The following is a 12,621-nucleotide window of genomic DNA, read 5'->3' as shown; positions in this document are numbered from 1 at the left end:
AAATATATTATTGGCTAAAGGCATACCTAGCTCCCTCACCTTTCACCATTTAACCATTTTGCCCCCTTAGGACCTATTAGCCCCCTCAACTTCCAATTTTGAATCTTACACACACCTGGGTCAACGCGTGTATTACACACGCGATTGAGGCGCGTGCAACACATCACCTCCTTCTTCCTTGTTGTCTCCGGCAACCTCCTCCCACTCGCTGCTTTTCTCTCGCTCTCTCTGTCGGTGGTCGCCAGCAGCGTCCGAGGCGTCGATTGAGGTTGGGGGGCTGTCGATAGCAGCGGCCAGGCGTGGGCAGGCAAAGGGCGATGGCGTCGATTAGGGTCGGGGGGCGGCGTGGGAGGTGGGTCGCGGGCAGATCTGGGCGTTGGGCGTCAATTGGGGTCGGGGGGCGGCAATGGCGTCTTCCTCTTCCGCGGTCGTCTTCTTCCTCTCTCTTGCTTTCGCTCTCTCTCTGTCAGTCTCTCTTGTTCTCGTATCTCTCGCTATCTTTTTGTCTGTATCTCTCGCTCTCTTTCTCTCTCTCTTTGTCTGTATCTCTCGCTCTCGCTCTCTCGCTCTGTATCTCTCGCTCTCGCTTTTTCTGTATCTCTCGCTCTGTATCACTCGCCTTCCTCGTGCGGGTGGCCGGCTATGGCGTCGGAGGGGGGCGGTCGTCTTCTTCCTCTCTCTGCCATTCTCTCGCTCTTTCTCTGTCAGTCCCGCTCGCTCGCTCTCTCTCTCTGTCGTTTCAGGCAGCTATCCGCCGCCGCCGTCGACCTTTTCCTCTCTTGCAGATGGAGACACGTGGCATGCTCCCATTGGCTTGATTAATGTGGGGCCCACCGCGTGTAACTCATGCCCAAATGCTTGCTGCAGTAAGGTATGTATTTGTTACAAAATTAGTAGTTGAGGTACCTAATATCTTTAAAATTGGAAGTTAAGGGGGCTAAATGGTTAAATGATAAAAGGTGAGAGGGCTAATTATGCCTTTAGCCATATATTATTTAACATGTATACATACATATCCAACAATATGTGGTTTTTCTTTCACTCTCTCCAAGAAATCTACTTCCAGTATCTCCTATCTTTTCTTATTTTTTGCGGCCTATGCTCTTCTTCTCCAACAACATTTTCTATTTTTTTCTTCCTCTTTCCTTTGCCGCCTATGCTCTTCTTTTCCAGGAATCTTTCCTTATTCCTTTTCTCTTTGCCACTAGCAGCTGTTTTGTCTCTCACTGCCGCCTTTCCTCTCATCACCGACCATAGCTGCATCCTCTGTCTCCACTGCCACTACACACCTCTCTCTCTTGTTTAGGGGCGGAATCTAGGAACAGATCTGGGAGCCTAGCCCCCAAATCCATAAGCCATTAATGAGGTTGGAAATGGTCCTAATTATTCCTAATAAATCTGAGAGGAGGGGGCGGTGTAGCCCGTGCCAGCCCCCTAAATCCGCCCATGCTCTTGTTGTATCTTTTTTATTGTCATTACAAAAATAACCTAAAAAATATTTTGGGTCATTTTTTTCACTTCCATGCTTCAAAGGTTTTAGCTAAGTGAGATGACCGTCCAATATATACTAATTATTACGTAATTATCAGATTATTTTCCATTAACATTGCAAGGCTGCATGTACACATACCCAGTGCATTGCTGCACTAGTATCTGAAATCACTTAAAATAGGTTTTGTGAAAGTTTACTTCGCATAAGAACAGGTTTTCTCGAAGATATGTAATCCTCTTAATTTTTATGTTATGATTAAAGTTCTAATCTTAAATAGTAAAAGAAATAAAAAAATAATTAAAACAAGTATAAAAAATATACAAAATTTATAGTGATTCACTCTCAATGTGAGAGTTACGTCCACTCGCTACTGCTGCAAGATTTTTTCTTATAACCAAATTGAAAATTACAAAAGAATGTATCATAATGCTCTCTAAAAATTACTCTAATATAAGTAAAAAAATTAGGACAATGAAAAAAACATATGTGAAAACTCAAACTATTATTATTGTAAAATTGCGTATAAAATTTCATCCAAGGGGCTCTGCCCCCTATAACCCTCATTGGGAGGGGATTTACCACCCCCCTTTCAACCCCCACATTTAAGTTGATCCATGTACTGACCCTGTATAAAGACAATATACGCTAAAGTGATAATTAAGCTCCAGACACTCACACTTCATTCTTCATGCTTAATGCCTTTACTTAATGTGATAAACCCTTTAATTTTGTGCCAGTGAACTGCAACAGGTAACCCAGAAAATGAGTAATGATACCCGGAGGGATTTTTCTCATTAATTTTGTAATATTGAAGCGTCTTTTCTCAAGCAAGTCGCAAACCATTATTTCTTGCATTTTAAGGCATCTGCATCGTGGAGGTACAATTGCAGTCATACGAAATTGATACCACAACAAAACGGTTTGATCTCTTATGAAATGGCCGTTGCAGTCATTTGGGCGGGTACGACTCTCCTTTGAGCCTTTTCTTATGAAAGGGATCTCTGGTTATATCACATATGAGCTTCCAAGGCATCCTTTATTTGTCAATAACATACAAAACCCATAGCTACCCGCTCTTCGTTGAACAAACTTAATAAAAGCTCCCAAATGCTGTTATCTTAAAAGCCCGGAGCAATTCTTGCAAGTTGTCAAAATACCACTTTGTAGAGTGTCAGAAGAAGATATAAAATGAACTAGTAAGAAAGATGGAGAAGGGCTTGTGAAGATCATGATCTGGAAATGAAACAGATATAATATATATATGAAGAGAACCAAGGCTAGCTCTTTCGCTTTATAATCAAACTCTCAACTCTAACCTAAGAACTGCTGGCATGAATCATCATACATGTACAAAGAGGCTTCTTTACTAGAATCAAAGACAACAGATTCACCCTCTTTCTTCCCTTCCCCCCTAATCCCCATCTCGATCTTCATTGCCCCCTACCTGTCTTTCTAACAGTAAAACATTACCCTCTTTACATTCTCCTTCAGGGCGGGCAACGGCCGCACGCCTGACTCCCCCTTGGCTCGCATGCTCTTGCCAACTTGTCCAGCGCCGCAGCCACCATTCTCCTGCAACTCGGGTTCCATATAGAATCTGGCTCGAAAAGCGGCCAAATGTGCATAGTATGCTGGAGGAACTGCAAAGAGAGGACACAGCTCCCTTGGCTCAAATTCTTTCTGGTGACGCACAAGTGACTATTTGCAGTGATGCACCATTCTAAGTATAGGAATTAGATTTCATGATATGCAAGTTCTTGTTCAAGTTTTTGAAGGGAACACGACTTCAGCGCTTGTACTTGAACCCAAGAAGCATTAACACTTATGTTGGCATCCATGACGCACAACATAAATAAAAAAATACAAGTTGAAATCAACCATGAACTATAAAAACGATCTAATGCACTTACTAGACCTCTCCTCTTCAAACTTTTCAATTGTGTTCTAGAATCTTTTGTGCTTAAAGAGTTTTTTAGTGTGTGTGTGTGTAAAGATTCTTTTTATTACACATAATTTCCATTAATGTACATGCGTTTCAATTATATAAATACATATACATAGATACATAATTTATTATTTAGATGCGCCATGTCTTCATTTTTCTGAAGCTAAAAACTGACTTACCAACTGAAACAGAGCGCGTGCACCTGGCATACGTGTAGCAAAGATTGTTCGTTAGAGATTGAATTCCATCTGCCGTAAAATTGTTCTCATCCCATAGGACGTGATAATGGGCAGGCCGACTTGTCCCCTGTCACGTTATAAATGCATAGTGTATTACATTGAAGAAATTTTAGCAGCATATTCACTTTTCTACAGGGTGCTAATATTTCCCATCATGTAAAGTCCGATATGAAATGAAAGAAGCATTACGCCAATTCATTCACAGAACACCCTAGTACTACCATGTTTGAGATTAAACAAATTAAACAAAACAAAAAAAAAAATGAAGCAATTATGATTTCAACAAGCCAGTGAACATATTTTTCCTTTTTGGTTCAAAGACATGGCACCTAATCTTGGAGGGGCTTGTCCCCTTAATGAAACAAAATAAAATTCTAGGTCTAATCAACAGTCTAATTTTTACCTTCTTTTAGTTTTCCCTTGTGGTAGGGACAGGTCCATTAGTCAAGTTTAAATCTTGTTGTTCATTATTCCTTAAAGAAAAATCTCAAGGCTAATTACATGTAATATATACAGTAAAAGGAAACTAAGTTTTCACCTGAATCCCAGCATGGCTGCAGAGATAAAAATCAAATTCTGTTGGATGACAGATTTTTGAATCAACCACGGTGCCTGAGGAAACAATGCATGCAAAGACAAATAAACATTTGAAAAAGAGGAATCAGAGATCCATGCAGACAGACAGCTCGGATTTCGATGAAAGTAGTATGTTACCAGGCAGGATGTTCCCACTCTTGTCAGTGCTGCTGCGATCCCTGTGATTATTAGCAAATAATCTGGTGTGATGCCGTTTTTGCACCACAATGAAAGTTACCGGTGGCTGATAGTTTGGTTCTAAAGAAGCACATGCCTGAAAATAGGCAATTGATCAGGACTGCAAGCATGTTGAGTATGTTTCACATGTATATCGCACAAGAGCAAACACTAACCTTCCTAATTGCATCCAACTCGTAAAGCAAGACTTGATAAAATTGCCCTTCGCTCACACCATCCCTGCTCAAGTTATTTTCCAATTTAGCATATAAAATATAATAATGGTGTCAAGAAATATGCATCAAAATGACCGAACTAGCCTTTAGCCTCCTGGCCTGCAAAGAGACAAATGCATTTGGCCAGAAATGCACAGGGAAAAGAATAGAAAGACACACATGCATGCCCGGGTTAGTACCAATCATGGTGTACTTGAACTGAGCCATGCTGATAATCTTTTGATCCAATGAAATAAAGGCAGCATCTTTGACAAAAATAGTATCTTTGAAAGTGGAACTTATCACGTGTAGGCCCTCCTGTATATAGGGTCCAGGGACTTGATAGATGGGAAGATGACAGGGGTTCAATCATTCTAAAGGAAGCCTCACCCTTTTTATAAAAGAGGACACTTAACTTTTACGACATGCAAACTTGCCTTCCCTTCAAACCTGGCCCTCACGATCAATCCTCCATACTTCATGATATCTATGCTGAAATAATAAAAACCTATATGGAGACGTGCGGATATAGAAATGGATACAGGCCCGTGAATTTTTTTTATCTAAGAGGAAGATTAGCTAGAGAGCAACATGGGGATAGACACCACATCGAGAGCACAATGAAGATAGGAAACATGCTTTAAATACTAAAGCAGCCAAGAAAATACTTAAATAAATATAAATATATACATATTGACCTGTAAAATATAATCCTCAGTGGTTTTTGCCCTGTTGCCTTGCGGAAGGAAACCAAAAGATCCCTGCACAAACAGAAATTCAAAATTGAAAACAATTTAAAAAAAAATCCTATATAAAGAACACACATAGCGAAGTGTTGGTGTCCTGTACCGGATCATGCCACCACTAACTGTGCCACGGACAGGATCATGCCAAGTCTTATACAAATCTTGGATGAGTTCCTGTCTATGAGCTTGAGCACAAACTAATCCTGCATACTTGGTGACTTCAGGCCAATCCTGAGAAGCTACCACCTACATTTGCCATTAGATATATCAGTCAACAAGGTCCTGAGTGATAGTTGCCAAAAGGAATACCCTAAGAAGCATATTTTGGTTAAGGAACTATACAGCAGCTATAGAGGGGCTAGAGTCCTCTCCATTCTCTGGATGGGTTACATCGGCTCCAAATATTATGGTTGGTATGTCACTAACCAATGGTATTCTGCAACTGATAGCATCCAAAAGAACAGTGTTTCTACCACCCATCTACAACAAAAACAGAAATACTTCTTGTTAGTAGTTAGTAGCAATTCTAGCAGTTTTATATTAAAAATAAACAGGACAGGAAATGAGATGATTCAGAAACTGTGGGTCCATTTGATTAGAAGGTAAATAAGGAAACAAAGACAGAGCATCATTGGTTCACTGCTAACAAGCTAATTATTTTAAACATGAGTAATTATGTTGAAACTAATGAAAGGAAACCTCATCACAGAATGATAAAATGTAACTTTATTTATTTGTCCCCTTCTCAGTTGGAAGATTATCGCACCTTAACATTGATCTTCAATGCCACATTAGCCAGGTATTGTTTGCTAATCTTGAAGACGTGTTTTGTCAGACAGCATTGTGATATTAAACCCAGACCAGTTTCACAAATTCGTTTTAGATCACCTGAAAAATGTACGATAAGGTCAACCTAGAAAATGTCAACTAAGGATTAAAGATTTCATGTATAACAATTCAAGCCACCAAGTTTTGCCAATGAGAGTACCATATAGGCATCCATTGTTGTCGGGCAAAATAGCTAAAAGAAGTTCTAACTCTTTTCCTTTGAGTTTGCTCATGCACGCATGATAAACGTGCTTTAAAGCCTTCTCCACTTGGTCAGGCCTGGCTGTGTGGATTGGAATCACAGGTTCTGGATTAAATTCCTGGAAACCAGAGCAGATTATAACTCAACTCCAGAAAAGATCGGCATTGTCAAATTCAAAAACAGAAGAAAATATGAAGTACCATGCCAGACACTTGACACATTTGAGCCAGCTCATTACAAAACCCACGAGCAACACTCTCTTGCACACTACGTGAAAAGTTGATGCATGCCCACCGGCTAACAGTCATCCCATTGATCATTTTCTGTAATTATGAGACGAGATCAGTTTCAAAAACTGTGCAATGCATGTCCTAAATCAAATTGCAGTTACATAGTCACCAAAATTAGAGAGTGAACCTTGAGGAAGAAAAAGAGTATAGATTAAATTGAAGAACACGCAAACTACTAATAGTTTGAATAATCTGATGATGGTAAAGGGGATGGACAAAAAATATAAGTTCTTAATTCTTGCATATTTGTTCTGTACAGAAACAGTTGTTCCAACACAAGAAAACAAAATACCTTGTTCATCATATTCCACTGACCAACTTGAGGCAAACAATCCTTTTCCTTCCCAGTTTCATGATACTTAAGCTGCAAATGGAAGTTTTTCCATTAATAAGCACTCACATCCATTAAAAAAGTTCGGGGTTGGGGGTCAGCCTTACCCAAGGAGCAGGAAGTACTCGTGCCTCCATAGAAGCTAATTTTTCACTGATTTTAATTCCAAACTCCTTTGCATATGGATCTTGATCATAGGCATTGTGTTGTACTGTCTGTAATCCAAAGAGCACAGCAGGTAAATGTCATACACTCATGTCTAGTCAACTTCCAAAACTATAATCAGTGTCACAAATTAACAGAAAGCAGTTGCAAGGTTTGTCTAATATAAGTAAATATAGAAGGCATTCATAATGGCTTAAGCTAAACCGCATCTGATACATTGACACTCAAGAAACAAATAAATTTACAAGATTTCTAAATTTCTCCATGATACTATTAACAGAATCATGGATTGAATCACAGGGTAGATAATGATAAATTTTCCAAGAGGGACATGTCTGGATTCTTTTTGGGTCATGGAGAATAATCTATTTTCCAGCATGGGTTTGCTGAATTTTAAATTTAACCAAGTTTGGCACCTATAAATACAGCAACTATGTCAATACATAGATTGTATCAGTAAATAAGTTGTTGCCAAGACGATTGAGGAAAAGGCAACAAATTTTAGGATATCCCTTCTACAATCTCAATATTTCAGCAACCAAATGAAGCATGGGTATGCATGCACCAATTATCACAAGGCCAAAAAACTAATTCACTCAACCTTTAGCAGACAATTAGGATCTCAACAGCAAAAAGTACCTGCAAAATATCATTTTCTCGATCCCTGGGTCTTTGGCATGTAACTTTTAGAAGAGCAGTAATTTGCTTCTCATTCAACCTTTTAGTATATCGCTGCCCCTCAACAATCTTGCATGCCTGGAAAACAAAGAGAATTACCACCGCACAACAGTTTAAATACAGAATACAACTTGAAGGCTTCTGCAGAGCTTCAAAACCATAGTAGCCATTCACCTCCATAGGTAAATAGTTTGCCTTCTTCTGGTTGCCTACTTGAAGGCAAGGAAGATGTGTGTGCTGGATTGTGAAGCCATACATTTCTTGAAAGTATTCAACAACTGACTTCATGGTTGAGTTGTCATCAACAGGAAACCTGAAAAAATCACAGAGAAGGTTACAGAAAACTTGTCATTTCTTTACTGAGAATCTTGCTGATAGAAAACAAAAGGCAAGAAGTTGTTTGAACCAAGGTGAATATGTCAAAGGAATAAGGACAGAGGAAAGAGATTTCAGATGACGGCAAAATGGTAAGTTAGCACAGTGCGGTTAATGAAACAAGATTTTACAATTAACTCAAACTAATAGTGGTTCAGTTAGTGTTACCGGTCTTGCATCTATAACTAAGATGAAGAACAATAGCAATTAATAACAGGAGCTTTCCAATCCAGAAGACAGTCTTGTACAAGGCTAAAAATCTTACACAAGTTCTCTTGTTGGTTGTGATGTTAATCCTGAAACTCGATACTTTCTTCGTACATTACCCCTATGCGTTACCTCAACTTTCACTCCTCTAAGAGCCTTCTTGATCTGTGGGGCATTCATTGCAAGGAAAATTTCTAAGTTACGAAAGTTAGAAAAGAAATAAATCCAGTGCATTTTACCAAATTAAGGAGCAGTACCTTCACACGGTCAGAGTCTGACAAGGGCCTTGATATCACATCTTTTCCCAGAAGCTGTGCAACAAACTCTATCACGGGTAGAGCCTCAATAAAGGCAGCCGAAGCCATATCTGCATATAAGCAATAGAGATGCAATTCCTTAATAATAGAACAATGATAAGCAAGATTGTGGTGACAAAAAAATTCAGAGAGATTTTAAACAACAATCATTCATTTACCAATATTAAGGGACAAGCCCATCTGTGTTGGCCTTATACTCTGGTAGAATCCACACCATGATTCTAAACCATCACCAAGCCGTTGTGGTTTCCAAATATCTGGTGAAAAGAAGGATCTCCCCACAGGGCAGTACCTTTTGAATTAAATTATGACAAACAAGTTCCCGTTTTAGGCAAAACTCATTGACTGGAACAAACTGAGGCCAACATTATCTTAAGCACCTTAAGAAATCATACCTCTTTGTTGAAATCTCTCTCAGCACAATGTCGAGAATCTTAAGAGCTTCCTGGGGACCATCGGCTCGCTTACCAGCAAGAAATTGGCCCAGATGATGTAAGTTTGCTCGCGCAACAAACTTAATCACCACTTTGTACTCCCTTTCTCTTCTGAAAATTGATTAAAGTTCCAGTTACTTGTTTCATAGAATTAACGAGAAATACCGCATAAATTTTCCATGGACATTTCTATTATATTTTCTATAAATATATTAAACTTATATTTTTTAAAATTAATTTTATTATTATTATTATTGCATTTGTTGTTGTATGTTATTTGAATTCCTGCTTTCTACATAGATTGCCATGGAAAACCATTCAAAATAGAGAAAGGGAAGTCTGGATGACAGAAATAAAACACACATCAGCCCTGCCAAGAAAGCAATAAATTCTTACTTGGGACCATTGATTCCGTCCTCTTCATCCACAAGTTTAACTTTGAATTCCTTCCATGCAAAAGGCAGCTCACCGGCAGTGTATAGACTCTTTCTGCCATCATAAGCTGGCAATCTCTTCCCCAAGTCAGATTCTTTGTACAGTTTCACGAGCTCGGCCATGATGGCTCTGTTCACAGTTCTTGATGCTACTTCTGGGGTTATAGTAACCTGCAAACAACAGGATGCAGATGGTAAAGAAGGGAGATACGCAGCAATAAGAACAATTTAAAAGCTCATAAATGCTACTAAGCAAAGGACAGAGATAAAAGCAAAAGCCTGTTAATTTCTTTCTGCAAAGAAACAGCAGGTATAAGAAGAAAACAACAAAACAAGAACATAATGAATGTCAGATTAAGGGTCCCCAGTTGCTAAGTCACAACAAACTCGAATCTAATAACTCTTGACTGCTGTATGGTTTACAAACATTTTTAGTGTAAACCCATGAAAGATGATAGCTTACTTCATACTGATTCAAGTCCTTTTCTGGTAACTCCGCAAAGAAATGGTTGGCCTTCACAACACATTTTGCCCCAAGTTGCCCATAACCAGGCCTTGGGGCAAAACTCAAACACTTGCTTGAAGAGGGAAAACCCCTCTCCACTTCACCAACCCTATTTGGAATACCTTCTTCAACAGCTCCGGCCGGTGCTGGCATTTGCACTCCGGTGCAGGGCCTCGAGCTGGGCCGCATAAAAACGTCGCCTTGATCGGACTTCCGGCCGCCTCTTCCCCTCCTCCTTCCTCTGTTTTTTGATGGAGGTGAGGTCTGGTTATGGGGTTTATTGTATTGGGTTACTTGCGTTGGTGGGCCTTTGCCATTCTGAGCAGTTTTGAGGGGCTTCTGAGCTTGATTCATGGGGCTTTGCAACCTGGGTTTGATCACAAGGTGCTGTTCTGAGCCCTCTTTCATCAGCCTCATGGGCATGACCAGTTGTTGCTTACTGAACCCGAAATCCTTTGTGCCAAAACCTTGTTAGGAAAACACAGAGACACTGTCTTCTTCTCCTCCAGTGCTTTAACACAATCCCATCACAGATTTAAGGCAAAGTGTACTGAAAACCCAGAAAACAGAGAGGAGGAGCTATGTCAGCAAGATAGCCGAAACTGAATAAAAGATACAAATGGAAACAGGGGGTGAAAATGATGGCAATGCATCCAAGTTTCACACGCAAAGTAAACGGATATGCATTAAAACCCAGTATTTATTGGAGGCCACAACTATTGCCATTCCTTTGCAACGTAGAAAAAACCCATAGCCTTCTCACATATGTTTCAACAACTCAACCAAAAATGCACTCAACCAGAAACGAAAAATAATAAAATATAAGTATAGAACACAAGAACTGGACGCCCCAGCAAAGCCAAGTTTCGGAGGAAAGCCCAAATAGTTATTTTGGAGGAAAAATCTGTTGTGGAGAGGAAATGAACATATATGTCGAGACAAACCTAAGCATTGCCCAAAACCCAAAACCTCCTTCGATGCTTCTGTTCGAATTTCGAAACACAATGAGCATGAATCACGAAGACAGGAACCTAGATACACAAATAGTGTTTGTACATATGTGTGGAAATATGTATATATGGGTGCGAACTGTATAATAATAATCAAAGAGTGGAAATACCCAGAAGACAAACCATTCCTTCCCCTTGTCCCCTATCCAAAACCAAACTTGTACAGAAAACCACAAAATAGGGGAATAAATCCAAGTAAATACGACACCAGACCGGCATACACAAATACATACATGTGTATGCAAACGTGCAGCGATATATGACTGCTCAAGAAGAGAATAAAAACACCTAGAAAAAAACAAAAGCCCAAGAATAAGAAACATGCAAATGAAAGGTATAATAGGCATTGGAAACGCCAGATAAAATCGCCATCTGAACCATATATGACCCAATTCCACTGCAACAAAGAAAATGACCCGAGAAATCAAGGAACTACTTCAACTTCGAAGACCCACGAGAGGAAATGAGATATTTGAACTCACCAACTCATGAAATCGGTGGCCATGGGGGAAGAGAGAGAAGGGGGGGGGGGGGGGGGGGGTTTAAATACTCAAAGGACAAGAGCTTGAATCTAGCTCTAGGACAGGTCAAAAGCAATGGGCTTTAACCCCTCGGAAACACAAAAGAGGGAGGAACTGCCGAAGAACGTGAAGCGTTAGAAAGTGGAGAGAAAATATGGGATTGTGGATGGCACACAGAGATAGAGAGAGGCTTAGAGGAAGGAAGATAGATGATGATGATGAAGATGAACCTTTATACACGCATGCAAAGTGCTTTTGGTGTTTTCTTTATCACGTGTAAAAGCCTTGTCATGGCCCTGCTTTCTTTGTTTTTCTATTTTTAAAATCGGTCCGTCTCTCTGATTTCGCTCGCTCTCTATCTCTCTCTCAAGCCATGGATGGACATGCTCTCTCTCTCTCTCTCTCTGTGGACTGATCGTGCAACCTCGAGGAAGTACACGGAAACGATGTGTTTTTAAACCATTTATAGAGGGAGAAACCAAGTGGAGTGTAGAGGTGAGAGTGTAGTCCAAAACAACCACTCAAAAGGATTTAAAGCAATCATACACAGAAGAAGAATAATTCGAACTTGCAGTCTCTTCCTTGCAGACTTCTCAAAATGTGCTTTCTCTTTCCCTCTCTCGCACAGACATATATTAATATGATATGTGTATGTATGTATATATATATATATTATAAACATCTCTCTCTCCTCTCTCTATGCGCTTTGATATCCTAAAAATCCAATGTCGCTGCTTGGGTAAGCCGTAACGGTCGGGTCAATCTCAATGTAAACTGGGCCCTAGTGGGGTTTTGGACTTGGGCTGTTTGATGGTGATCACCTGTGTCGCGGACCACCAAGTTGTGACCTCGGCATTCATCACCGAGGGCCCACAATGGCTGGCTTAATATCTGATCTGATCCCGCGGAGCTATGTTCTCGTAGAGAGGCAGCA

At 40.0% G+C, this 12,621-nt stretch overlaps 1 protein-coding gene across 4 annotated transcripts; it reads right to left on the bottom strand.

Annotated features, from left to right (window-relative positions):
• Positions 1-2,726: 2,726 nt before the first annotated feature.
• LOC127799410 (protein argonaute 10-like) lies at positions 2,727-12,379 on the bottom strand. Of its 4 annotated transcripts, none has more exons than XM_052333425.1 (22): positions 12,234-12,379; positions 10,115-10,706; positions 9,614-9,822; positions 9,179-9,328; positions 8,942-9,075; positions 8,724-8,833; positions 8,525-8,631; positions 8,059-8,197; positions 7,846-7,962; positions 7,149-7,256; positions 7,003-7,074; positions 6,621-6,743; positions 6,379-6,538; positions 6,157-6,278; positions 5,733-5,870; positions 5,494-5,636; positions 5,343-5,405; positions 4,606-4,669; positions 4,391-4,526; positions 4,215-4,288; positions 3,617-3,743; positions 2,727-3,132 (listed from the first exon to the last, which is right to left on the bottom strand). In XM_052333425.1, exons 2-22 carry the CDS (start codon positions 10,577-10,579, stop codon positions 2,945-2,947), a joined length of 2,949 nt encoding a protein of 982 aa, XP_052189385.1. In that variant the 5' UTR covers positions 10,580-10,706; positions 12,234-12,379; the 3' UTR covers positions 2,727-2,944. The 4 variants fall into 4 exon arrangements, with proteins under 4 accessions (XP_052189385.1, XP_052189386.1, XP_052189382.1 ...); XM_052333426.1 differs by lacking the exon at positions 12,234-12,379 and adding an exon at positions 11,918-12,139; XM_052333422.1 differs by lacking the exon at positions 12,234-12,379 and adding an exon at positions 11,649-11,908.
• Positions 12,380-12,621: the final 242 nt, after the last annotated feature.

Source organism: Diospyros lotus, chromosome 4 (genome assembly GCF_014633365.1).
Source record: "Diospyros lotus cultivar Yz01 chromosome 4, ASM1463336v1, whole genome shotgun sequence".
NCBI lineage: Eukaryota > Viridiplantae > Streptophyta > Magnoliopsida > Ericales > Ebenaceae > Diospyros > Diospyros lotus.
The sequence above is the reverse complement of the archived record's forward strand: the minus strand, read 5'-3'. Positions and strand labels throughout refer to the sequence as shown.